Genomic DNA, 25,939 nt, shown 5'->3' with positions numbered 1-25,939 from the left:
TCCAATAACTTAATTATTGTGTAAAAACAACAAAAAAAAACGATAAAAACACCAGCTAAGACGTAAGATATTTTGTGTCTTAATAATCATTTTAAGTTGTTTTTTTGTTATAAATTAAAAAAAAAAAACTTTTGTTCGTTGGGCTTTATTTGGCCCAAAAGGTATAACTGCAACAATTAAGGATCGAATTCGTAAGTTATAAAGTCAATAAAATGGTTCGTAAAGTAACGTAGGTATTTTTCGCGGAAGTGTCCAGCTTGCTAGGTCTTTAATGTGGCTTTTAAGTGCGACTGAATCGAATATTTTATGTAGCGTAACCTAATCCGAGTAAAAAGGCCCCCTTTATAGACTTTAATTACTATTTCAAGGCGGCACGTGTGCGTAAAATCCCGGTTTCAAGTCGCTCTCATTGCAATTTAAATAGATTAGACATAGCAACAACATGTAATACATCCTGGAGGACGATTTGTAGCTAAACGAGCGTACTTACTATAGGCTTGGATCATATTCTGTTTTAAAAATATGTAATTACGTTCGAGAAGAGGCCTGTTTAATGATACGGTTTAACGGTGTGGTCAATATGTTGCGGAAAAAATTTAATCCTTTCCTAGTATTTTGAAGAGGCGACGTTTATTTACAATAACAAGATTAACTCAAAACAACCGAACTAAAAAGATTTGAATGCTAAATTTAAACGAAAATGGCTAAAATGATTTATAAATTAACCAACTCAATACTTTAAAAGTTTCAAATATAAATTTTTAAAAATAAACCTATTCCACAAAAGCACTGGTGGGTGGAATACACAAGTGGTTGTCGTAACCGGCAACAAATAGTTATTTTTTTACAGTTTACCTATAATAAACAACATGCTTAAAATAGTTTAATACATTTCGAAAAAATTAAACAAAATAATGACATTGTGTTGATAAATATTAAATAATTATAAATAAATTATTAATATGTTTGAATCCTTATTATCATGGTTCTTGCTTAGTTGCTTAACGCTTTAAAAAGATTTGCAAATGTGTTCCTTGATAAACTTTCAGTGAATATTCAAAAGCACATTTTTTAAGTAAAAACAAAATTGTTATCGTTTCAATCAGATAATAATTAATATGACGAAAGCACCGGCATAATTAAAATTCTAGCCATTTCTGTTACGAAATCATGACATCATCAAAACTAGAACGGAGAATTGAAAGCTTAATTTCGGGTTTGCAACAGGATAATGTTTCACACAGTGGTTTTTGTGTCAACTGCTATCATGGATAACGTCGAACTACAAAAGCCGCAACGTGTTATCAATTAAGGATTTATTCCAACGTTCAAGTAGGAATCTGTGGGCGTGAATATCCGCGCAGTTTCGAAATCTTCGCGAAAACAAAATCGCAACGTCTGCTGACGTCATTTAAAATCTCAAAGCTGGGCGAAAAATAAAAAAAAAGTGTTGTGAATTTTAAATTAGTACACCAACCAGGCTTTTAATATTAAATCGCTATCAATATTCCAGTGTTAAAAATTCTTTAAAATTTGAATTATTAATTCCAAAAATTATCTTAATTTAATAGGGCCCCTTATACATTAATTTAACATAAAATAGTTATTTCAAACACAAAAGGTGTAATTTTTTCAACTGTCATATTATTATAAGAACGATGCCAAGTCATGCTGCAACTGCAATTAAATTTAAGCGGTTAAACCGATTTTTAAACCTCAAAATTATTGAAAATATTTTACATTTTTTTTACGTAGGCTCTTTTTGTTTCTGTTGTGTTAAAAACTTGATTATAAAAAATAGGAGATTCACAGTATCTATGATTTACATAAAACAAAATTGAGATTCGAATCAAATTTCATAGTCTTACACTATATATCACTGTCAATGTTATCTTAGATAATCAACGTCAATTGTAAAAAAATGTCTAACTGGTGACGTCATTTGTCAATTTAATTGTTATGAGTAAGATATTGAAAATGATTGACATTGCAAAATCACAGGTATTCGGAAAAAAACTTAGTTTTTAGATATGAATATACGTAATTCAAATGTGGAAAATAAAAGTGTTAAGTAAATGTCGGTAAGTTCATATCCATAAAAGCCTTTTAGACCGGCCTGTGGTACTAATGTTTGTTTTCGAATGCAAATATTCCTAATATATCATTGCCATTGAACTACATATCTTAACCAGATCTTAATAGAAAGCCCATCTTAATTGAATTGGGTATATTTAAGGCCTTATAAAGGCGTCATTTGTGGCTTATTTGTATACGTTATAGTTTGTGGATTTTCACATCAAGGACCACCGTATAGTTTTATCTTAACGCTAATTACAACTTATTGACTATGACAAATTTCTGCCGGATGACATCAATAAAATTCGATGGTTATAAGTGCAATTAAAATTCAACAGTAAAGAATAAGGTACAATAGTAGCATCTTTAAATAAAGTGATTTAGCGAACGAGATATATGTGTATGTCCAACTTATATGCCTACAAAATAAATAAAACTGTCCCTTTTGGTTATTAGGTGAATTATCAAGAGCAAATATTGGTTGCAAGTTGCGACCATATTACGACAATTAAAAATGCTGACTGTAGAGCTGGCTATCGAGTAAAAAAGTTAAAAAATTTATCCGGGTAAATAGTGCAAACGCAATATACAAAACATGTTTATGGGAACACCTTGATTGGCGGATTACGAAAATGTTTTGACTTGTCTAGAACATGTTGTTTATGTTTCAGTTTTAAAAAGGTGTTTGGGTTGTTAAACGTGATACAAATAATTACCGTGAAGGAAGGAAAGTCAATTAAACAAGATAATCAACTATGTGATCGCAGCCGATTACTCAAGATAAGTTCAGTCACAAAGTAAACCAATGTAACAACGTATGAACTAAAGTACATCAACATTACAAACTGTGTATTAACAAAAACTGCTTCAATTGTTCATAAAACGCACGAGTTTTTTTAGTGCCCGCATTTTTTTTGTAAAGCACTCTAAATTTTGTTTTCGAAAAAATACATTTTTCCTTTTTTTAATATACCCTTTTAAAATTGGTGAATATAAAAGAAAGTACGATCATTCGTAACAACCAGATATACCTAAGTCATATCAAAATAGTTTCATCAAGTAATGTTATTTTTTATTAAATATTAACATACATTATTTTTAGTTGTTTTTTTTATAGAAGTATAAAATTTCTTGATCAATCTAAAAAAAAAAAATTAAAAAAATGAATTTTTATTTATTTGGGATTTTAATTGCGAGCCATATTTTAACGAGTGAAACAATGCCATCGGTAAGTAAAAATTTATTAAACAAGGTTAAATCAAATTTTTACCTTATATTTATTTTTTTAAATATGTTAATTCAACGTATATTAAATTTATTTTTAAAAGGCGCGTTAGTTTTTAAAACTTTTAAAAAGTCGACATATGTTTAGGCTACTATAGTCTACACTACGTTAAACAATTAAGTCATTTTCAGGTTATTTACGGAAGAATTCTAAATTCACTGGACGTAACATCCGAACTGGACGCAGAATATTTTCAAGAAGTGGTGGAAGGCTACCGAAATTTTTCGTTACAAATTTTGATCAATTTACCAGGTCGAACGAACGTGATTTACTCGCCTTACGGAATTGCTAACATCCTGGGCATGCTAAGGCTCGGAGCAACAGGCAATACAAGGTAATTACCAAATTTAATTATAAACAACAAATGTCCATCAAATCAAAAAAATTGTTTTAAAAAGATTAATTTACAAACAAATAAATTTTCTTGAAGTCAAGACAATTTATTTGACCTAACAGTTTACTATTTAGGTCCAGTCTGGACAATTTATCCCTGTTCCGGGATCAAACTTTTAACATGAAAATAAAACACATGCGGTCGCTTGTTTTCCCCGATGCCGGACAAAGTCCAACGGAGTTCCTAACTAAAACAACTGTTTTTATGGCCACCCAACAAAGAGAGCTAATGCTAAGCAATTATTTAAGAAGCGTGTACTACTTTTTTAATGCAAAAGGAATATATTTGGACTATATAAATAACCCGCATGTAGGTTTCATTAAATACCATGTATTAGATAAATTACTGTTAAAACTAATTATAGACACCGTTAAATAAGTTCGTGTAGCTATGCCCACTGTGTTAATTGTTGGTTATAACTAAATACTTGTGGTAACTCGAAACATGGTGTATACATCGTGTATGTTTATAAACGATAAAATCAGTAAATTCAAAACAGTACACTTAAACGAAACTGGCAGCGTAGTGTAGTGGTAAGAACACTTGCTACACCACATGAGGTCGTGGGTTCAATTCCCACTGCTCTTATGCTGTAGCGCACTTGAGTAGGGCGCTATAAACAGTATAAATTCCTGCTGATCCAGCACTTAATCAGCAGCATAATTATTTATCTATACTATCCCAAACTGCCACAGGCAACTCGAGATTGGTTTGGGGTAACAGTTTTTACTTTATATTTAGGCCGCGCATTCGACCTTTCCACAAAAAGATATTTACATAAAAAATAAATAAGCTACATTTTAACATGCATGCATAAATATTCCAGTTTTCTTTGCGCCAAATGAATCAGTGGGCAAGTAACAACACGCGCGGTCAAATTCAAGAGCTGTTTACAACCGACGACATTACAACTGACACCAAAATAGTTTTGGCAAACACGGTTTACTTTAGTGGAAAGTGGGCTGAGAAATTTCAAGTGGTAGAAAACGGAAACTTCTATACCGGGAATAAAGTTATTCAGGTAATTAAAAATTTCTACCAAATTAAGATACAACCTACGTGAATTAAACTGAAACAACTGATTTGTTTGTGTAAAATAATTGTTTTTTTTCATATTCGTGTTAAGCATTTTGTTTAATTAATAACCCGTCGATTAATTTTAAGCTTAGCGGAAATTTATGCAATTTATAGTGCCTTACTTAAGGATTTATAAAAAAAGCGGTAATCGAACCAGAGACCCCATGTTGCAAAACTAGGGGTTTTAACATTCATCATGCTTTACTACTTTACAGTAAAAAAATTATGTTTTTTTTCCACCATTTTTAAAGTAATAAACTTCCTAGATTCGATTTTTTCGTAATTTCTAAACAACTACGCACAACTTTTTATTATTTAAGGTGCCGATGATGATGTCTAAGATATTTTTTACTCGGGCTCGAATATCGTGCACTACCAATCGAAATTGTGCGAGAAACACATACGGACCTGATATTATAGAAATTCCATTTGGGTAAGCAATTACGGGTTTTAAAGCCTACTTTTTTACTGGCTACCTAAATATTAAATGTAGTTATAATCCGGCCTACTAAACTGGTATTAAATAATTTAAGAATATGCAGTGGAAACCTATAACAAACGTATTAAAATGTGTTATTACTATATTATTAACTCAACATTTTAATTTCAGTGGTGGAAAAACACGTATGGTTATCATTTCTTCTACTAATCAAATAAGCATAGGCCGACTACAGCGAAATTTGTTAGAAAACCTTTCGCGCTGGAGAAACGAAGTTACTGACCAATTTGTGACGTTGACCATGCCTCAATTTACAGTAAGTAAATAAATTATTTACAATAAAAAGAAACTATACATAGATAGCTTATCAAAATTTAAACAAAAATAAATACTTTATTAATAAAAGTAAAAATCAATGTATATTTTTGTGCTAAAACATGAAAAATATATTTGCATTACAAGTAATAGTAGCTCATGTGAAATACCCGATTCATGTAGTCATATTTTAAATTCTTTTCAAAACCATAAGGCAAACATAGGCTGCAATGCTGCAAAAACTGTTAGGTATAATTATATTTTTTTAAATTAAAGCTTAAATCGGAAATCAATTTAAAACGGGTGCTACAACAACTCGGATTAAGAAATATATTTGACCCCGTAAGAGCCGAATTCGCGGCGATGTCAAGAAACAACGTTGCTGTATCTAAAGGTGGTTTGATATATACCTTATTATTTGACTTTAATTATACATTATTAACGTTAATATTTAGCATTTTATATACTTATGTTGGCCATGGTAGTAGTTACTTATACTAACTTAACAACATAAATTTCTTTTAGTATTACACAAAGCAACATTCCAGTTTAATTCAACTGGCGTGACGGCTTCTTCCGCTTCTTCGTCCTCAATTATTCTCAGAAGCAACGACATCTCAACACACGTTCAAATAAACAGACCGTTTATATTTTTAATAGAAGATATTTACACAGGAGCGCTAATGTTCATGGGCCGCGTCATATCTCCAACAAAAACTTGAAAAATATTTGATTTCTTACGAAAAAGAAAGTGGTCTAAGGCCTATAATTGCTCGAGGCAGTAATGTTTGATGACAAACAAAACAAAACGAAATTCAATTTGAACTGGAAATACAACATAAACTTAAGCAGCACAAAAAGTAAAATAGTCAAGGTCTTTCAAAAGAACACTTTTTTAGAGGTGCTTTTTAAATTATTATAAAAGCACGTCGCATAATTAAAAGGGCACTTTAATCAGATAGCAGTTAAATAACATTATTTTAATAAATTTCAAAACAGTAATGTATTGCGAAATATCAGCGTAAGTTTTTTTATTTGTTGATTTTATTTATTTTAATTTATTTGATTTGTACTATCGCTGTTAAATAAAATACGTGTATAAATATGATGGAATTAAGAAAAAATTGCGGAAGGAAAATATTGCATAAAACTTGAAGTATATTTTTTATATACTATAATAAAATATTTGCCAAATGTCAGTCTAAGCAAATTAAAAAAGCTGTAAATTTTATTGTGGTACAATGTAAACACTATTTAAAAAAATGCATTTAGCCACGATAAGTCAAGGATATTACAACATATATGATAAACTTTGCTCGTAAAAAAGCCATTTCAAAGGGTGGCGCAATGTAGACAAAACTTGGTTTACAAGTTAGGGGGAAACGAAATCAAGTAAATAAAAGCAAAACGTTTGCAAAAAATCCATGTAGAGTTAAAGCAACTAACCTAGGTATTTTAAGACATTTTTGTCCAGATTATACTTAAATAGATTAAGTAAACGATGTTTCTGTTAAGTATAGGATGTTTCAATTTTTAATGTTGAGAGCCTAATTATGAACTGGGAAAAAACATGTATGTGTTGTGTATCAATTGTTGCGTTAAATGCTTATTACTTGCCTTAATGAAAAGCCATTAAGGCGTTGTGAGGTCAATGGTTTGGCTAAGTTGGAAACTGTTTGTTTGTTATATGATATCTATGGCTGAGTATTGTTTAGCAAGCCTTTTTTGATATTAAATTTCATAACAAATAAGCTTAGGAATGCCGCGAAACTAAAAAAAGGAGAATAGAACTGCGCACAACACGTATTTTAGAAAACCTTGAACAATTTTATGTTTGAACTGAATAGAAACCGGATAAGATAAAATAAGAACTGTAAAATTTACTCGTTATTTTATTTAAGATTGTTTGACCTAAATTTTTAATTTAAATTCTTTAACTTCAATTATGAATTTGTTTATTAATTTATATCAGTTACTGCTGCTGATATCCTTGTCTTATAGTTTTCAAGAAATTCACAAGAAGACTAAAGTTATAAATGACTTTTTGCCTGCATGTCAATTATATTTTCATGGCACCCCGTGGCCTATGCTTAAAGATGTAGAAGAAACTGGTTTAGTAAAATTGTGCCAAAATAGAAAACTTGAAGATGAAGAAAGCCAAATACTTTTTGCAACATTATTTGACACGGTTTCAAGGACACCAATTTACACAGCTAATGTCGTTACATTAAGTTTAAATGGCACAAGATACCCTCGACCTAGTTCAAGATACTGGCAAAGAATATCTGACGGAATCTGTAATTATGTCAATGAGACTCTTCCGTTAAAGCCTATTCAATCACTTATAGAACGTGCAAACAAATCAGCTATGATAATCTGCGATAGCTTACAAGCAATACCCGATGACTATAAGAATAACGGATTTGACCTTACTAGAGGGCATCTATCTCCAAACTCTATTAACAGTCAAAATGAACAAAAACAGAAAGGTACATTTACACTTACTAATGCTGCTCCACAATTTGCAAATTTTAACGGTATTTCCTGGAGGGAATTTGAATGTGTAATACAGTATGCTGTAACTATTTTTTCACCTGATGAGGAGGTTTACATTATGACTGGTACTTATGGCACAGCATTAGATAGTGAAGGAAATCCATGGTGGTTATATTCAAAGGATAGGCATGAAAAACGAGTAAAAGTTCCAAAATATTACTGGAAAGCTGTGTGTTATCCAGGAACTTCTGAAAAGGAACCCTGGGCTGTAGCTGTTATACAAGAGAATGCCAATATTAAAAAACACGCGCAGTATGAGGATCTTATTACTTTAAAGGAATTTGCGTCCAAATATTTTGACGACTTGCCATTTGGTCCAAGTTGCATGAACGCAACCTTTGGTAGATTTGCTACTCTTTCGGAGAACTGGGACCAGGTCGTTAAAAAGGGTTGCGCACCAATCTTGCTAAAACCCACAGTAAACGTAGAATAATAAACAAAGAAGTAATAAAATGTACTGTGTAACTTCACAATATATAAACAGATTGTAAATTATATCAGGAGCAAACGTAAATCTTGTAATATTTTTTTTATTACACTTTTGTGCCAATAAAAATTTTGTTTCCACGAAGTGTTCACTTATATGGTTAAAATTGCATAACAATTGTACACGAAAGAAAAAATATGTAAAAATTTTGTTTAAATGGTTAGCACTAGAAGTTGTAATAGCCTTGTTAAAATCACTATCACAATATTAAACTTTACTAAGCAACACACGTGAATACTTACAATACCTGGTTGCTAGTGTGTTGCAAATACGCCCAATAAAAATAAATTTACGAAATACAAAAACACAAAACAACTTTTTGTGTAGACAAACTTGGTAAAGCAAAAGCAATTCAGAGTTAACTTATTAAAATTTTTATTTCGGCTAAAAAACACGTTGTGGTTTTAACACTTCGTGTTATGCGTAATAATAACACACAACACAAAATGCACTAGATCCCTGAAAAAAAAATGCAATATATACAATAACAGAGTTAACCAAAAATTTGGCCGCTAATATTAAACACTACACATTATGTAAATTTACAAAAATATATTTGAGCAAGGTATGAAAACGTTTCATATAAAAAAAAGGAGAAATAACAAGGCACCATTTGTTTATATGTTTTCTTAATAGTAATAAATTGTGCCTTTCTCAAGTTATAATAAACCATTTGTTGCTTCGTTTTTCGCTTATTTAGGCATTAATTTATTTGTTTACGTCAAATGATGCAATAGGCAGTAATAGTTGAAACTTTGAACTGCGATAATTTGAACTTCCGTTTCTGATGTGTCATCAGATATACAACAAACACAAAACAAATCACTTTATAAGAGAAAGTTTTTTGAATCTGAACAAGCAAAGCAATAAAAGCTACTGAGGAAATTGTAAACGGCATTCGCTTATTAAAATTTATTAGTATGTCGCAATACAGACAAAACTTGGTTTACACATAAGGGGATACCCGAAAAAGAGTATTTCAGTTAGAATTTTGCATTGGATTAAAACCGAGACAAATGTGCGGTAATACCCATTGACTTTATAAGCTATTATGCTTTTTGTAACTTGAATAGAATTACTAAGCGTTTTTTAAGCAATTTTACAATAGTAGGATGCGGCAAAAATAGACTGCTATTTTGCAGTTTCGTTTTTTTCGGGGGGAGGGGGCAAAATTAAACGAGAGTAGGTTTACAGAAATAGTGTAAGAAGACCTATTTTTCGGTCGTTTTTAACGTATTGGTTAGGTTATATTGGTTTGGTGTGATTTATTTAATAATTATTAATAAGACGAAGTGTTTGTTGCTAATAATAGGTACGCATCATGTAAGACAAAATAATAAATCAAACGAATTTATGGCGGAACCCTATAGCAGATATGTTTATTTTTGACATCAGGTTACAACCTGCATGGAGCTTAGCAACGCCGGGAAATTACAAACAAAGCAATCTCCTTTTTTTGCTTTAAAACATTTGCTGAAGGAAGTAGGAAACCCTATTAAAATATAACATATAAACAATACCTTTTTATATAACGTTATTATCTGCGCTTAATGACCAATATCCGTACATGCAAAGTACCAGTCTGGTTAGTAGCAATATTTTGTCTATGTTAACACACAAACTAACATTTAATTCATCTACGACCTCATAAGGCAGTAAGGTAACACAGCACTGGAATTAAAAATTAACCACCTAAAAAATAAACTATTTTACATTTTATTATAGATTGCTCAATCTACATTTCTTTACTAATATAGATTTTAAATCATGATTTTATTTGTTTTTTACATTTTTTTGCAACTGCTATCCTTGTCTTATAGTTTACAACAAAAGACAGCTGACCCACATGATTTTTTGCCTGCTTGCAACTCATATTTTCATGGCTCACCTTGGCCTATGCTAAAAGGTGTGGAAGAAACTGGTCTTGTAAAATTATGCCAAAATGAAAAACTTGAAAATGGTGAAAGTCAAATACTTTTTGCCACATTATTTGACACAGTTTCAAGAATACCAATTTACACAGCTAACCTTGTTACATTAAGTGTAAATGGTACCGAATTTCCCCGCCCTGGATCTGGATACTGGCAACGCGTATCTTATGGAATCTGTAATAATGACAAACATACTTTGCCTTTAAAACCAATCCAATCTCTCATTGACCATGCAAATGATTCTGTTATGACATCATGTGATGGTTTACAAGCAATACCAGAGGATTACTTCAAAAATGGATTTGACCTAGACAGAGGACACTTATCCCCAAACTCTATTAACAGTCAAAATAAGCAGAAACAAGAAGGTACATTTACACTTACCAATGCTGCTCCACAATTCGCAAAATTTAACAGAAACTCATGGAGGGAATTTGAATGTGTTGTACAGTATGCTATAACTAATTTCTCACCTGATGAGGAGGTTTACATTATGACTGGTACTTATGGCACAGCATTAAATAGTGAAGGAAATTCATGGTGGTTATATTCAAAGGATAACAATGAAAAACGAGTAAAAATTCCGAAATATTACTGGAAAGCTGTGTGTTATCCAGGTAGTTCTAAACAAGAATCTTGGGCTGTAGCCGTTATACAAGAAAATGTTGATATTGAAAAAACTGCTGATTTCAATGACTTCATGACCTTAGAGCAATTTGCATCAATTTATTTTGACGACTTGCCTTTCGACACAAATTGCATGAACTCAGGCTTTGGTAGATTTGCCACCCTTTTTGAAGATTGGCACAAGGTCGTGAAGGAGGATTGTGCACCAAGTTGGTTAAAACCCAAGGAAGAGTTATAAACGAAAGCGTATTATATGAAGCACTAAAAAACTATTTTTGCACAACATTTCTGTTAAACAGATTGAATAACTTGTTACTTAAACAATCAAGTACTTATATTTGTAAATGGTTATATTGTTTTGTTATTATTGGTTATGTTTTTTTATTATTATCATAAGTATTTTAAGGAAATTGATTTTATTATTAACAGTGAATATTTTTAATAACCCCCAATACTATATTGTAGGCCAACAATGTTCAATAATATTTAACCTATAAAAAAAGGTCAGTATTGTATCTTGTATTTTTTGTATAACCTTTCGTATTAAGTATTAAAAAGTTTTGAATGGAATTTTTACCAAACAATTATTTTATTTTAAAATGGTTACACAGTGTTAATTTGAAATTATATAAACAAGTTGCAAGGTATATGAACTATTTTTTTCCAACTTAAATTTAACCAACTGTTCTGATTTAATAAAAAAGTTGTGATATTTGTGTTCATTTCAGTTAGGTTTTTTAATATAAAAGTTGTATATTCAAAGTCAAAATAGGTCTCAATTGTGCCAAAATGGCACACTATATAAACTTAAATAAAACAAAACGAAGAAACAGCATTAACATTTCATAACCATTGTAGAAGAGTAAAAGTGTGATGTTTGAATATAAAATTGATAGCATCCCAAGTAAAACTACTTTTTCTGATCACCAGTTGCAGTACCATCATGAGGTTTCATTACATCGGGAAGCTCAGGAGGGGAAGAATACTCCTCCACATTAACAGGTTCACATACGTCTATTAAAAACAGCTTACTGTTTTATCATAGAAAACAATTTTACCAAATAGACATTTGACCAACAATGAGACATTTTCTATTAAGCCCAGCTTACCCAAACCCTTAGAAAATGCTTTTAATTTTTGAAGAAATGTTGAGCTAAATTTTGGTAAAATGTCATTCTGGTTTTCATTTTTGCACTTACCATCTTTTTTAACTGCCAATTTAAGATATGCTGGTGCCTGGGCCTTAGCTGTAGCTTGCGTATATCCACTATCTGCTAAAGATTTGTTGTCATCTAAAACCTTAAAAATTAAAAAAAATTTTTTGGTCAACCATTACCAAGTAATAATAAAAAATTTCATTTGAAAATGATGTCCATTTTACCTGGTCATTGGTTCCATCATAAAGCACTTGATCATCAGTAGACACCTTTAATATTCCTTCAATAATCTTTTTTAGTTCTAAAACCGTGTTTGATTCCTTGGCGTCAGCAAATATGGTGGTTTTATTTCGCCGAATGGTTAAAAATATTTCCTGTATGAGGTTGTATGTTGTTTTCCGTATAATCAATCGGATACCGAAGTCTATTTTTAAATATTAGGCAATTTAAATAATTTTTATACTTACTGTACTCATTGTAACGTTTTTTGTAGCCTTTTTTCCTTTCAATCTAAAAAAAAAATAAAATCTCTGTGAAATGTATAATTTAATAAATCAAATCTACAAATACAAATATTTACTTAAAAAATGAAAATTTTATCCGAATAAAAAAATAACAACTTACAATTCCAAGTAGGTCTTGAAGAAAATTGTCAGAGAATAAAACTTATATTAAAAAATCATCGACCACCTAATTTTAACCTGGAATAAACACAGTAATTATTCAGAGAAACAAATTATTTACAATTGTTCCCATTAAACAAACATTAAATTGGGGGTGTACGAAGTACACAAGAATAAAAATTGATAACATTGGCGTGTAGTATATGTATATTAAAACACGAATATTAATATATTTTCAGCATTTTTTGCATAAAAATCAAATTACTTATACTTGCTATGATATGCGAAGTACTACACAGAAATACAAAAAATGTTTGTTATGTACTTTACACATAATTCAAATTGAAACATGACTGAGAGTGGGTAATAATAATTTTCTAAAACAACAAAACATTATGCGAGATGGGTTTATACAGCAAATATTATAAAAAAATAATTAATTTTATTACAAAATAAAACTACATGTCGTAAATTAAAAATATATATATACAACATATCCTTTAAAATGGTAAACATCTAATTGAATAACAAAAACATGTTACCATAAAATTTAAATATAACGTATGTTAACTTATATATATACACATATACAACAAAATAAAAAATCACCCCTTTAAAATTAAAACATATTTAAAAAAGTTATGCCAGTTGAAAAAATGATTTAAAAAAAATCTTACAGTTTAAGACGATTTTAATGAAAAATAAAAACACCCAACTAAATATTTATTAAAAATTATATAAATTTCCATTATTGGTTTACTGTTACCAATTCTGTACAATGTTTAAAGCAATCTTATATTTTATAAGCAAGCAACAAAGTTCCATAAATTAATTAAACTGCCAATATTATATTTCTCAAAAAATCTTATAATTATGGCTTACACAAACTTGCAGAACGGCAGTAAGCCACTTCTGTAATTCAAAATTAAAACACTATGTTGCATAGGGTTTAATAATGTTTTTACTGTCTTAAAATATATATACATAAGGTTAAAATCAATTAGAAAGTTAAACACTGTTTCAGGGGTAGGTGAACATCAATTTTTTTTTTAATTTCAAAAGTTACTGCGACTTTTCCTCGCCTGTTTTTCTCGGGGGAATCGTAAATATGTTTATTTTTAGATGATTTGCAATCTGTTTGTAAGTGTGCGATAAATATTGCAAGAGATCAACACTGGAATGAATAAAGCAGATCCACAACAGAAAATACTCGTTTATCAGACAGCCAAAGTACTGGTTTAAAAATAAAAATAAAGGTCCAAGTAGTGAGGTATCTAAAAGCTGAAGCTCACTTCTTGTCATGTGTGCCACAACCAATCTATTCGTTGCCTTTGCTGAAACTAACCCAAAAAAGAGAAGAAAAAGAACGGGGTGGTTTTGACACAGCAAGGTCTTAGACTGCGATGCGATGCTTACGGCAAACATTATGATTATGCTGATATTAAAAAATGGAGATATAACACTGGTGTCTGCGATAGTTGCACCATTTTCACCGCAACCGCCTTTAAAAATCAAACTTGCAAACCTATAGTAGGTCATAGTTGTTCCAACAAATACAAATAAGACCGGTAATGTGTGTAGAGGATAGCCCAATATTGGTATTGCTGAACTCCATATTGCAGGCCCAAATTTTCCTGTCACGAAAAACACGAGAATAGTATAGAGCTGCAGTTCAGTGACATCTATTTTACCGAATTCTAAAACCCCAGTGACGTAAGAGCACCAATGACTAAAATAGAATGCAAAGTATGATGAAATGCACATATAGGTGATAATCCACATGTGATTACCCAATTGCATTGTGCAGCCTATAGCAATTGAAACAAAAACTGTCGAAATGGAATCACAGCCATGGTCAAAGAGTTCGCCAAGAGGCGATGACGTTCCAGTCCTTCTTGCTTGCTTTCCATCTATAGCATCTAATGACTGATAAATAAACAACCCAATTCCATTCACAACATAGACCCATCCTGGTGCAGTTTCCGTTGCTGTTGGACAGTATGCCATTAACAGAAATGCAGTTACTATGTTAATAACCAAACCAATAATTGTTATCATGTTTGGGGCGATCCACATTGGAAACAGCTCAACGAGCCACCTCCAAAAAACTTGAAAATAAGGCTCGATTAGCGAAGTTCCATTTGAGTTGTATTTATGAGTTTCCAATCTTTTTAGCTGGAGAGGAGATAGAACTTCCATTTTACAACAATTGTAAACAAGCACAAATTTATACCTAGAACACTAGTTATCCTTAAATAAAAATCAACAAAGAGGTTATATAAATTTTAAACAAAAATCCACTAGCCTCTAAAAAGTCCCCGAATAGTAAATACAAATTAGAAATGGCTTAAATAAAAGCTGTTATTTTCCTGGTTAAAGTATGCCTTTTGAATAAAAGTTTTTTTTTTACACACTGTTCCGCTTTTTTGTTGTGATACGAAATTCTTTTAAAATCGCTGGCGGTGCAGCTGTCCAGTCAACTTTTTTTTACACTTACACTTTTTTTTAAATTAACGGCTAATGAAATGCACATGTAGGTGGCTTAAACTGTTAAAATATAACCTTATAATTAACTAGAAATAAAAGCAAACGGCTACAAATGACAAAAAGTCATTCTTAGCGTCCATGGTTCCTTAAAAGCACGTTGACGAACCTTTAAAACGAATTCATGATCAAAGTTCAATTTAGACAAGCGAAAAAATAACAACCAACAACAAATTTCATTTAGTTACCTTTACAAAACTGATCAGAAAAAATAATATGCTTGACTACGTTTGCTATCCAAGCGTAAAATTTAATTTTAACTTTATAATTCTTGCTTGAATTATTATAATGAATTTTAATATAAAAAATTTAAAATAAAAAATGTGTTTTGTAATTAGATGTTCGTGTTTTATTTCTCCTTACTACTTTTAGTTAAGACCACTACTTTTTTTTGCATTTTTCGAAACTGCCGGTATTTTGATGACGGCGTTTAGTATAGATTGTTTAACGTTAAAAGGTCGTTTACACATTAATTATACAGCGGTGTATTGATTTGCCTATACAGTCAGTACGTTCTAAGTAGGTATTCAATTATCTAATTTTTTTAGTACTAGCTGCTGAGGAAACACGGACAGACGGAGCATTACTAAATTTTAAGACGAAACAAGCTATTAAAATTTTTTTTAAAATACTCTAATTTTGTATATACATCCTTTATATCATTTTTTAAACATGCTTGTGTGCAGCATTGTAAAATGGCCAGCCTCAATAAACTACATTTATATTCAATATTTGTTAATAAAAAATAGATATTTTGTAAAAAGAGTTTTGTTTAAACTATCATTAACCATCATGAGTGTGAAGGTATTTGATCTTCAACTTTTAGTTGGAAGAGAAAAAATTATGGGAGACAAACCGAAAGTATGCATCGAGAGTATTGAATCATGCGGAAAAAACCTGTACATTGGGACAAACAATTCTAGTATCCATCTCTACTTTTTAGAAATTTCTCTTACAGAAAATCAAAAAAGTGAAAAAATTGTCGCCAATTATAAAACTATGAAACACTTGGCTATGAAAAAGGCAGTGATTCAAATTAAATCTGCCACTGCCTTAAATCACTTGATGGTAAATTGTGATAACACATTGTTGTTGTTAAGTATGCTCGATTTAACTATAAATCCAATTCTGAGCGCCAAAATTAAAAACATGAAAACCTTTTGCATCAACGAACGTCCCACTAATCATAACCCATTTTGTGTTGAGATCTGTGTGTCCTTTGTCAAAAAGAAAAATCTTCAGATTTACCAACTTCAGGAGGATGCCATAGTTCCTATGATCGAAGTAGCAATGCCAGAACATGCCCTTAACTTTAGCATTGATAACAAAGATATCTGTGCTTGTACCCATACATTTTATATGACTATCGATTCAGAAACTGGAACCAGACAGGAGTTGTTACCGTTTAGTAATGTCGATGGAAATTTACCCATGATACATTGTGTTGGACCATCGGAGTTTATAATTGCTGCCACAAATGCTTTGGGTGTGTTTGTCTCACCCGACGGAACATCGAATAAACCACCCTTGCAATGGTCACAGAGTGTTTTTACCACTTCTGTTGCCCACCCATTTATTATTGCTCTTGATGATGAATTTATAACCATACACAGCATTTTGGACCAGCGCCAAAAGCAGAGTATTCGCTTTCAGGGGGGCTCCATTACGCAAAGTTGTAGTGGTGGTATGGTGCTTATTTGTTCTCCAAAAGATGTATTTTTAATGGTTCCGATTCCCTTGCAAACTCAATTGGAAACTTTGCTTTCTGAAAAAAAGGTTGATGAAGCCTTAGCCACCTTAGAAGCATCGCAAAACAAATTTTCCCCCGAACGGTATGTGGTTCTTTGTAACATGGTTAATTCCATGTCTGCGTTTATTTATTTTCAAGACTTTGAATTTGATGATGCATTGCTTTATTTTAATAATGGCAAAATGGACCCAAGGGAGCTGATTTCATTGTTTCCCGCTCTTCTGCCAAAAACGTCCAGTTTTTATAGAGCTGTTCCAAAGCTAAACAACATTGCAGATGTTGAACAAATGTGCAAGAATGATGCAGTGAAGATTGCAGAATGCAAAGAATTTTTGGCCTTGTATTTAGAATTAGTGTGTGAAGATTTAATTTCACATCTGAATAATGAAGATAAATCGATTTATGCAGAAAACTTAAGCTCAAGTGATTTAAATATTTTGGTTTCCGAAGTAATTTTTTCCACAATACTTCTTTTTGCTGAACTGGATAAGCAAGAACCAATACTGCATTTTCTTCAGCAAAAATTAACTGTGGGCACTCAATCTACGGTGCTTATAGATTTAATTCCAGCTGATGATATAGCTATACTGGTTTCAAATTTAAAAGAAAGGAATAGTTTACATGTAGCAGCATGCATGTTGCTTAGCTCGGGAGATCTAGATAATGCAATGCGAACATGGCATGTTTTAGTTGATGAAAAAATTAAAGACCGCTCCTTTCCTGGATTAAGTTATGTTGCGAGCCAGTTGGCACAATTCTGTGATCAACCTCAATTGATATGGCATCACACTGAGTGGATACTCCGAATCAACGAAACTGCTGGTGCTAAAGTATTTACCGGGATGATAAATTCTAAATTGAAGAAAGACGATTTGGTAAAACCTGATGCAGTTATCAGCTTTCTTCACCAATATCCTACTGCTTTGTTGCAATATCTTCACAACTTGGTAATGGTGAAAAATATTGACAAGGAAAAGTTTCATACCCTTCTTGCCGTTATGCGTCTTGACTCTGTTATCAAAGCCCATGATCAAAAAGATATGACTAGTTTTGCTTCGCTTCGACTTGAGTTACAGAAAGTTTTACGCTTCTCCTCACTCTACAGAGTTCAGCTTATTTTGGAAAAAGCCAAAGAGTATGATTTGTATGAAGAACAGGTGATATTATACAGTAAATTAGGTGATTACAAGCATGCACTCGAAACCCTGGTACACAAAATCAAGGACCCTGGTGCAGCCAAAATGTACTGTCTGGAACAAAGTAAGAATAACCCGGAGTTTAAAAAAAATATTTTCCAAAAACTTCTCTATGTTTATGTGCAAGACATTATCAGTTCAAACGGAAACAGCGGCTCCACGGAAGCTGCAATAGAGCTTTTAAACAATCATTCCTCAAATTTTGACCCAGAGAGTGTTCTCCACAGCATACCAAAGCAATGGTCCATAACGGTTCTATCTAACTATCTGCACCATTCACTAAGGCAGCCCTCACATGAATGTAGAAATAAAGTGTTAGAGTACAAGCTTGCCAGATCTGAAGTCCTTAACTTACAAAAACAAAGTTTGCATCTTGACTCTACCCCTGTGGTTCTTCAGGAAAACAAATTATGTTTGGTATGTAACCGAGTGATATCTGGGAATACATTTGCAAGATACCCTAATGGAATTGTTGTTCATACCCACTGCAGTAAAAACAAATACATTTGTCCAGTTACAGGAAACTTATTTCGGACACTAAAAAAAACTGATTAAATCTTTATTTATTTCTCCTATAATTGTTCCTTATTAAAAAAATTGTATAGTTTTTTAAATTGCTAACTTTTTTGGGGCCATTTTTCGTTTATATTTTAGACAAATTATTGGTGTTATTTTTTGTTCCTTTAATTTATTTTCAACAATAATAGCTAATCACTGTACCTGTATTAAAAATGTGCAATACTTTTAAATGATTTTCTATTGTACCCATGCAGTTCTCCTTTGATTTAATATAAAACATTAAAGTCTAAATAACCAACATCTGTATAACATACAATATATTTAGTAAGCTTTAAATTTAAACCTGTTCAATATTCATATAACATATTATTGGTTAAATTAGTTTTTAATGAAACTTTTTATTTAATTACAAAAATTTCTTTTAAATTTTAGACAAGTGTAGGGCTATCAGGCAAAAATAGGTAAGTTATAGCTATATTATGAAAGTTACGATAAAGAAATGGCATCCAGTAGCAAGATGGAAATGGCAGGCTTCAGATGAAAGCTGTGGTATATGTAGATACCCCTTCGAATATTGCTGTTCCAATTGCAAAACTGCTGGTGATGACTGCCCTATAGGTAAAAAAAAACTAATGGAGGCACCTAAATATCTGTTCGATAATGCTTTCTTGTTATTTAAACAGTACCCACCACAAATGTATCAATCCACCCATGATAGTTTCACTTTAAGATCATTAGCAATAAGTGAAAAATACTAAATTTTTGCAGTATTGTTTAGAATTCTTAAATTTTCAAGTTCATTTAAAATTTATGTATTTGGTTTAATTGATCTTATATTTGTTTTAGTTTGGGGCCAGTGCACACACTGTTTTCATATGCATTGTATATTAAGATGGCTTCAGTCCCAGCCCATGAACCAACAATGCCCTATGTGTCGCCAGGATTGGAAATTTAAAGACACCTAAACAGCATTCCAATTATTTGTTTCTTTAGTTTTTAGATGTTTTTTCTTGGCAGGCATTTAATGATATTGTAATGTTGTTTGTTAAAAATGTATCCCAAATTCTAGTAAGCCGAAGACTAACAAACTATGCTGCCAATACCTTAATTCAAGAAATACAAGAACATAAATTCAATTACGGGTTTCACACCAAAAAGTTCAAAAATATAAATCCTAAAAAAATTATCGTTGAATTCAGCTCGCCCAATATAGCAAAGATTTTTCATGCTGGACACTTTAGGTCAACTATTATAGGAAATGTGATCAGCAATTTATTAAAACAGGCGGGACATGACGTTTACAAAATAAACTACCTCGGTGACTGGGGGTTTCAATTTGCGTTGCTTGCCGCTGGATTTGAAAAATATGGTGACGAAGAAAAACTAAAAGAAACACCACTTGAACATTTGTATAATGTCTATATTAAAACTTCAAAGTTGGTCACACCAGAACTAAAGGATATCGCACAACAAGTGTTTTTAAAAATGGAACAGGGGGATGAAGTGACTTTAAAGTTTTGGAAAACATGCCGCAATGAAAGCCTAAAGGAATTTAAAAGAATATACGACTTGCTTGATATTCAATTTGATGAATACTCTGGCGAATCAAAATTTCACTATAAAATAAAACATAATGTTCTAGATAAACTAAAAGAAAAAGGATTACTTAAGACAATGGAGGACCAGGCAATTTGTGTTGATTTATCAGGTTGCAATTGGATAACTCAAAATGATAATGCCACCAAACATCCTGTTATCCTTAAAAACAATGGAACATCTCTTTATCTGACCAGGGATGTGGTTGCAGCCCAGGAAAGATATAACAATCATAAGTTTGATCATATGATTTATGTAACTGACTTTTCTCAAGGTGTTCATTTTCAACAACTGTTTGCTATGTTAGAGAAGCTAGGTCATGGTTGGGCCAAAAAAGATGAGAACATTCTAGTACACAAAACTTTTGGGAGAATTATAAAAATGCAGTCTCGAACTGGAAACAGCGTCGCGTTTGTTAAAATATTTAACGAAGCAGTAGAAGCCATTCAAACAGATCGCTTAAAACATTCCACTAGAAAAAAAGTTTCTGAGACTGAAAACAAAGTTGTACAAACCTTAGCTTTGACTAGCTTGATATGCCTAGATCTAAAATCGTCACTCAATAAAGATTATAAATTTACATGGGATGCAGTGTTGGCTTGGAAAGGCAACAGCGGCATATTTTTACAGTATACACACTGTCGGCTATGCAGTCTTGAGCGCAACTGTGGAGTGACCATCAATTGGAATGCGAACATTGCCCATATTGACCAACAAACTGATTTAATTTCTATGCTTGATATGTTGTCGGAATACAAAAACTTTACCGAGTCGGCAGTAAACTTATTAGAACCATGCATTATTGTTCAATATTTATTTAAATTAAGCCATTTGGTTGCAAAGGCGCTAAAAACGAACCCAGTCAAAGGACAAAACATTGATAAAGCTGAAGCTGTTTTGCTTTGTTTTTGTAGTGCTAAACAAGTACTCGGCAATGGTTTAAGAATTTTGGGTGTTACACCACTTGAAAAAATGTAATACCTTATTCCCAAAAATATTTTAACGTGTTTAAATTTTGTCAAAAAAGCTTGACTTAAAACATTTTACTATGTGACGTACAACAGCATTTTTTTGTTTTAAACCTTCCCAACCAAATAAAAAACATTATTTAATAATTATGGTGTTTATTTATTATTAAGTTATAGTAATAAATCAACTTAAGTTAAAAAGGTAGACTACATTATAAATTTTAATATAGATAAATTATGGTAAATATAGCAAAATCTAAAAATAGGCTAAATAAAATTTTGAACTTTTAAGATAAGGATTTTCTTGACACCTAAGTCAAATTTTATAATAAGAATTGAAATTCTGGTTTTATAAATGTTATTCTGGATTTTTTGGAATGGAATAGGCCTATCCATTTTTCTTCTTTATTGCCTACTTTTAGCACTATTAAAAAACTTTTGTTCTTAAAAATATATATAGAATCAATTAAAATAAATTAGATATGCGTAGATTTAGGAAATAAAAAATTAAATGTTTCAACAAATATAAAGTTATAAATTTGAGGTAATCTGTAACCATGATTTAATAAGTTGGTGTGCAATGGCATAAGGTGGGGGAACTTTTAAACCTTTTGGTCGATGAAATCCTTCGGCCAAAGATTCGGCAACTGTCTGTCTATCAAACCATCTGCAAAACGGATAGGTTATATTATACCATATTGAATAATTATTATATATATTTAAGTTTGTTATATAAAGTAAGTATATACTTTGTGTGATAACATTTAAAAATCTTGTTTAATAGGTCGCATACATTTGTTTACATCACTTTTTGATAAATTTGCTTAGCAGGTTAAATATTGGGCAATTATGATTATATTCCTAAGTGGAAAAGTCAACTCTAGACTGGGTACGGGCGTAATACATTACCCCGTTAGACTGGGTACTGGCGTATTACGTTACCTATTTAGGGCCATAAATGTGCCTTTTCAATCAAGGATATATTATATGTATATAAAGTTTAAAATTAATTGTTAAAAACAAAATATATATCAAAAAAATTTTAAAGTCATAACATTTACTGTAAAAATATTAACACTCACTTTGCATCTTCCAATTCCACTTCATCTATTTTTATATCGTCACAAAGTGCATTTCCAATCAAACCTATCATTAAGTTTGAGGGAAAGGGCCATGGTTGTGATGAATGATATTTAAGTTTACCAACCCTTACACCTGTTTCTTCCAACACCTCCCTTCTAGCCGCATCCTCAATACTTTCACCTTTAAAATTAGGGTAGTTAAAAATAAATAAAATTCACTTAAAATTTGTTCTAAGAATACCTGGTTCCATAAATCCAGCAACACAAGAATACATCATTGGCGGAAACCGCTTTTGTCTACCAAGAAGACATTTAGTTCCATCTTTGGAAGTAATAAGTGCAATTACAACCGGATCTGTCCTGAAATGGTTAAATTCTATTTTAATTAATGCTATTTTGGTTTATTTTAATACATGATTACCGTGTCTACCTTGGAAAAGAAGTGTTATGAGCACCTTGTGTTGTTATGCAGTCGTCAAAAGTACAAACTCTCTTATAACCTGAATCCCCCATTTTTGTTTTATTTCCGCAGGTTGGACAAAAAAGATATCTATAAACAATTTTTTTTATTTAATAATTTTAATGCTTTGAATGGAAAAAAATACCAATATTCCTGCGATGTGACGGAAAAAGGGATAACATCAAATTTATAACCAAAACATGCCAAAATGTTACATGTTTATAAATAACTTTATAGTATAACATGGTCAAGAAACCAAAATATATTTAAAAAAAATAATGTAAAAATATTACAACCCTAACAGCAAATACTAACTAACGAAAAACCAGGACAACAAAGGTAGAAATAGTTACAATTTCACAATTCACTTTAACATTTTTTTAAAATTTATTCTGCATCCCACTAAATCAACATTAATATTAGAAACTTGTGTGATTAAAATAATAAGCTTACCTATCATTCCAAGCCAACACTGATCTAGCTTGGGCAACCATACCCGATTGTTTCTTTTTTACCACAGTTATTCCTGCATTGTAAGCACGATCCACAAACATTCCCTGGTAATCTTCTATTGGTAATTCTTTCTCAGTTGGTTTCTAATTAAAACAAAGTAAAAGTATAAGTAAAACTAAGATACAATTTAGGAAGATACGACAATATCAAAGTAAAAAACACGCCTTTTTGTACTTGCTCAGTTTACTATTTAATTAAATTTATAAAAAGGGTCCAATAATATTTTAAACCAACCCGAAAATTTTTTAAGTTTAAAATACCAGATTGGGCAAAGTGTAAAAATAAAACCCCATAGTTTACTTTGAACAATTTAACGTATGTTCTAAATGCAGTTAATTGTTACAGTTTGTCAAAAAATAAATATTAGGTATACCAATCTTGAAAACATTTATTAAATTCTTTAACAGAAACATAACAAATAAATGTTATTAATGTTTAGGTTAAAGTTTTAATTAAACTCACCTTTTTAAAGTTGATTGCAAAATATGCAAAGTCATCTTCACTACCGCATTGTGTTTCCCTCAACAATTTTCCAATGTCAATATTACCAGTTCCTAAAAAAATAATATCATTTTCCAAATCATGAGTGAGTGCTTTCTCAATGGTGGGCCAATCTAAAAACACAGCTTCATTTTCCGAGTCTTTCTTAGTAACTAGTAATTGCAACTCAGCAAAGACCATAAACCTGGATTTTTCGCTTTCCATAGCAGACTTAATATGATCTAAATCAGTTCGCTTATAAGATTGACGATCAATCGAGGAATGTCCATAAAAATTAACCTGCTCAAATATTGGAGTCTTGTTGGAAACGTTTTGAAAGAGTTTGGTGATTGAGCGTTGGTTCCAGAATTTAGCAATGTCAATTGCCGACTGGCCACTTTTGTTCATAGTTTTAGGATCGGACCTAGAAAAATAAGATATATTTAAAAAAAAAATTAAATCTATTTTTTATATTTTTGGAACACTTATGAAAGATAAGTGGTTTTGTCTTATATTTATTGCAAGATTAAAATGGAAAAATTTTGCACAGTCATTGTGATCCTAACTGTACAAACAAGTTTTAAATACTTGAAGTAAACAAAGCTCTTTTTAAAAAAATGCAAGTAATATTTCAACAGTAAGTTTAAAATAACAGAACATCTAATTTTTTATAAACCTTTAAGTGATTATTTGATTATTTGTTTATAATTTTCTAACAAAATTTCTTTTGCAATTAATTACAAACTTATTTGTTATAGTTTTGTATGCTTAAAAATTAATAAAATCTATTTTAGTTCTACAGCTTAGCACATTGTGCCCAAAATTAGACTTATATACAGCATTAAGCCAGCTTATGCAAAAAAACTTTACACAACATATTATTCATTTTCCCATATATATACTTCTTAAAAACATTTTCACTATTTCTACAAGTTGAATTACAATTATTAACAACTTATCTTAAAATTAAGCGTTGCAGCAAAATCATGTAAATCACACATTAATACTTTTAATTTTGTGTCAAATATATTTTGCCTTACAACTTTATTAGATGTTATTAGATAAATCAAGTGTAACAAAACACAAGCATTTAAAACTTATGCTTAATTATGCCCGTTGTTTATAGAAAAATAGATACCCATTTTTAAGTAAAAACTCCACAACCTCCAAATGGCCATTCCTCGTTGCAAGCATAAGTGCTGTCCAACCGCGTTCGTCCGTAGCATCTTTCGGGAGTGCAGAGTGGAAAATGCCTCCACCTTGCAGCGATTTGAGATCTCCGTGCTCAGCGGCTTCCAGCATTTTGTCAACATAAATCTTTTGCATATTACTGTTGTCATATTTTTTATCAGTCATCGCAATTGCATATCTGTAAACGAGAATTATGAATTGATACAAAATACTAATAACACTACTGAAAAACGGCGTCATAACTGAATGTGACATTTTTGCTTAATTTCTGTTTTTTTTACGTTTTTAAATATCCTCGATCTCGATATCAATATGTACGCTAACTTTTGTTACATTTATACAATCTCAAAATAATTTTCAATATTTTTGGATTTGTTTACTTGGTAAAATAGCCCAAAAGCTTTGAGCCAAAAAACTTTTGGCTCGACACAATAAAACACCGATATCGCCTTTCATAGGCACCATATAGGGAAAAATAATGAATATCGATCTAAAGCAATGTCTTTAACTAGTTCCCCTCCGCGGTTTTTAAATGCTGCAAAAGTGGGTTATTTTTTAAACAGATTAGGAGAAGTTAAATTATAGAATACAACCTTTGACAATCTCGTAAATTATCAGACTGTAGTGAATTTGAATGCAAACCCCTGCAAGTGTATATAGTATATTTATTCTG

The 25,939-nt window shown here is 31.2% G+C and overlaps 8 protein-coding genes across 10 annotated transcripts; 6 read left to right on the top strand and 2 right to left on the bottom strand.

The window, feature by feature from the left end:
- The first annotated feature begins 3,295 nt into the window (after positions 1-3,295).
- Positions 3,296-6,308, top strand: LOC145753415 (neuroserpin-like). The gene is made up of 7 exons (XM_082569827.1): positions 3,296-3,304; positions 3,493-3,695; positions 3,830-4,064; positions 4,582-4,776; positions 5,153-5,265; positions 5,443-5,591; positions 6,112-6,308. The coding sequence occupies exons 1-7, from the start codon at positions 3,296-3,298 to the stop codon at positions 6,306-6,308; spliced, it is 1,101 nt and encodes a 366-aa protein (XP_082425953.1).
- A 1,182-nt stretch (positions 6,309-7,490) lies between these two features.
- Positions 7,491-8,706, top strand: LOC145752972 (uncharacterized). The gene has a single exon (XM_082569351.1). It carries the CDS (start codon positions 7,532-7,534, stop codon positions 8,573-8,575), a length of 1,044 nt encoding a protein of 347 aa, XP_082425477.1. The 5' UTR covers positions 7,491-7,531; the 3' UTR covers positions 8,576-8,706.
- Positions 8,707-9,898: 1,192 nt separating this feature from the next.
- On the top strand, positions 9,899-11,906 carry LOC145752131 (endonuclease domain-containing 1 protein-like). The gene has a single exon (XM_082568346.1). The coding sequence runs from the start codon at positions 10,397-10,399 to the stop codon at positions 11,423-11,425; it is 1,029 nt and encodes a 342-aa protein (XP_082424472.1). The 5' UTR covers positions 9,899-10,396; the 3' UTR covers positions 11,426-11,906.
- Positions 11,670-15,214, bottom strand: LOC145752130 (elongin-B-like). 2 transcript variants are annotated; one of them, XM_082568345.1, is made up of 5 exons: positions 12,969-14,003; positions 12,812-12,854; positions 12,569-12,718; positions 12,387-12,486; positions 11,670-12,201 (listed from the first exon to the last, which is right to left on the bottom strand). In XM_082568345.1, the coding sequence occupies exons 2-5, from the start codon at positions 12,818-12,820 to the stop codon at positions 12,098-12,100; spliced, it is 363 nt and encodes a 120-aa protein (XP_082424471.1). In that variant the 5' UTR covers positions 12,821-12,854; positions 12,969-14,003; the 3' UTR covers positions 11,670-12,097. The 2 variants fall into 2 exon arrangements, 1 of the variants encoding a protein (XP_082424471.1); XR_014283776.1 differs by lacking the exons at positions 11,670-12,201; positions 12,387-12,486; positions 12,569-12,718 and having other exon boundaries at positions 12,816-12,854; positions 12,969-15,214.
- Positions 15,215-16,264: 1,050 nt separating this feature from the next.
- LOC145753160 (transforming growth factor-beta receptor-associated protein 1-like) lies at positions 16,265-19,406 on the top strand. The gene has a single exon (XM_082569556.1). It carries the CDS (start codon positions 16,304-16,306, stop codon positions 19,010-19,012), a length of 2,709 nt encoding a protein of 902 aa, XP_082425682.1. The 5' UTR covers positions 16,265-16,303; the 3' UTR covers positions 19,013-19,406.
- Positions 19,407-19,413: 7 nt separating this feature from the next.
- LOC145753164 (anaphase-promoting complex subunit 11-like) lies at positions 19,414-19,962 on the top strand. Its single transcript, XM_082569562.1, has 2 exons — positions 19,414-19,594; positions 19,823-19,962. The coding sequence occupies exons 1-2, from the start codon at positions 19,456-19,458 to the stop codon at positions 19,939-19,941; spliced, it is 258 nt and encodes an 85-aa protein (XP_082425688.1). The 5' UTR covers positions 19,414-19,455; the 3' UTR covers positions 19,942-19,962.
- Positions 19,963-20,011: 49 nt separating this feature from the next.
- Positions 20,012-21,681, top strand: LOC145753162 (putative arginine--tRNA ligase, mitochondrial). The gene has a single exon (XM_082569559.1). It carries the CDS (start codon positions 20,012-20,014, stop codon positions 21,548-21,550), a length of 1,539 nt encoding a protein of 512 aa, XP_082425685.1. The 3' UTR covers positions 21,551-21,681.
- LOC145753163 (NAD-capped RNA hydrolase NUDT12-like) lies at positions 21,538-25,455 on the bottom strand. 2 transcript variants are annotated; one of them, XM_082569560.1, is made up of 7 exons: positions 25,214-25,455; positions 24,058-24,499; positions 23,536-23,678; positions 23,053-23,172; positions 22,864-22,982; positions 22,623-22,803; positions 21,538-22,207 (listed from the first exon to the last, which is right to left on the bottom strand). In XM_082569560.1, exons 1-7 carry the CDS (start codon positions 25,429-25,431, stop codon positions 22,072-22,074), a joined length of 1,359 nt encoding a protein of 452 aa, XP_082425686.1. In that variant the 5' UTR covers positions 25,432-25,455; the 3' UTR covers positions 21,538-22,071. The 2 variants fall into 2 exon arrangements, with proteins under 2 accessions (XP_082425686.1, XP_082425687.1); XM_082569561.1 differs by having other exon boundaries at positions 25,240-25,455.
- Between the last annotated feature and the right edge of the window lie 484 nt (positions 25,456-25,939).

The sequence above is a fragment of the Corella eumyota genome, chromosome 5 (assembly GCF_963082875.1).
Source record: "Corella eumyota chromosome 5, kaCorEumy4.1, whole genome shotgun sequence".
NCBI lineage: Eukaryota > Metazoa > Chordata > Ascidiacea > Phlebobranchia > Corellidae > Corella > Corella eumyota.
This window is presented reverse-complemented; position numbering and strand designations above follow the sequence as displayed.

Bases quoted from the DNA above. Each gene is read 5' to 3' on its own strand.
- LOC145753415 (XM_082569827.1), top strand. The intron at 5,266-5,442 runs GTAAGCAATTAC...TTTTAATTTCAG, and splicing joins ATTATAGAAATTCCATTTGG to TGGTGGAAAAACACGTATGG. The intron at 5,592-6,111 runs GTAAATAAATTA...AATTTCTTTTAG, and splicing joins CATGCCTCAATTTACAGTAA to TATTACACAAAGCAACATTC.
- LOC145752972 (XM_082569351.1), top strand. From the start codon at position 7,532: ATGAATTTGTTTATTAATTTATATCAGTTACTGCTGCTGATATCCTTG.
- LOC145752131 (XM_082568346.1), top strand. From the start codon at position 10,397: ATGATTTTATTTGTTTTTTACATTTTTTTGCAACTGCTATCCTTGTCT.
- LOC145752130 (XM_082568345.1), bottom strand. The intron at 12,487-12,568 runs GTAAAATGGACA...TTAATTTTTAAG, and splicing joins ATGATGGAACCAATGACCAG to GTTTTAGATGACAACAAATC. The intron at 12,202-12,386 runs GTAAGTGCAAAA...TGTTTTTAATAG, and splicing joins ATTGGCAGTTAAAAAAGATG to ACGTATGTGAACCTGTTAAT.
- LOC145753160 (XM_082569556.1), top strand. From the start codon at position 16,304: ATGAGTGTGAAGGTATTTGATCTTCAACTTTTAGTTGGAAGAGAAAAA.
- LOC145753164 (XM_082569562.1), top strand. From the start codon at position 19,456: ATGAAAGTTACGATAAAGAAATGGCATCCAGTAGCAAGATGGAAATGG. The intron at 19,595-19,822 runs GTAAAAAAAAAC...TATTTGTTTTAG, and splicing joins TGGTGATGACTGCCCTATAG to TTTGGGGCCAGTGCACACAC.
- LOC145753162 (XM_082569559.1), top strand. From the start codon at position 20,012: ATGTTGTTTGTTAAAAATGTATCCCAAATTCTAGTAAGCCGAAGACTA.
- LOC145753163 (XM_082569560.1), bottom strand. From the start codon at position 25,431: ATGACTGATAAAAAATATGACAACAGTAATATGCAAAAGATTTATGTT. The intron at 24,500-25,213 runs GTATCTATTTTT...TTATTTTTCTAG, and splicing joins GAGTTTTTACTTAAAAATGG to GTCCGATCCTAAAACTATGA. The intron at 23,679-24,057 runs GTGAGTTTAATT...TGTTTTAATTAG, and splicing joins TTGCAATCAACTTTAAAAAG to AAACCAACTGAGAAAGAATT.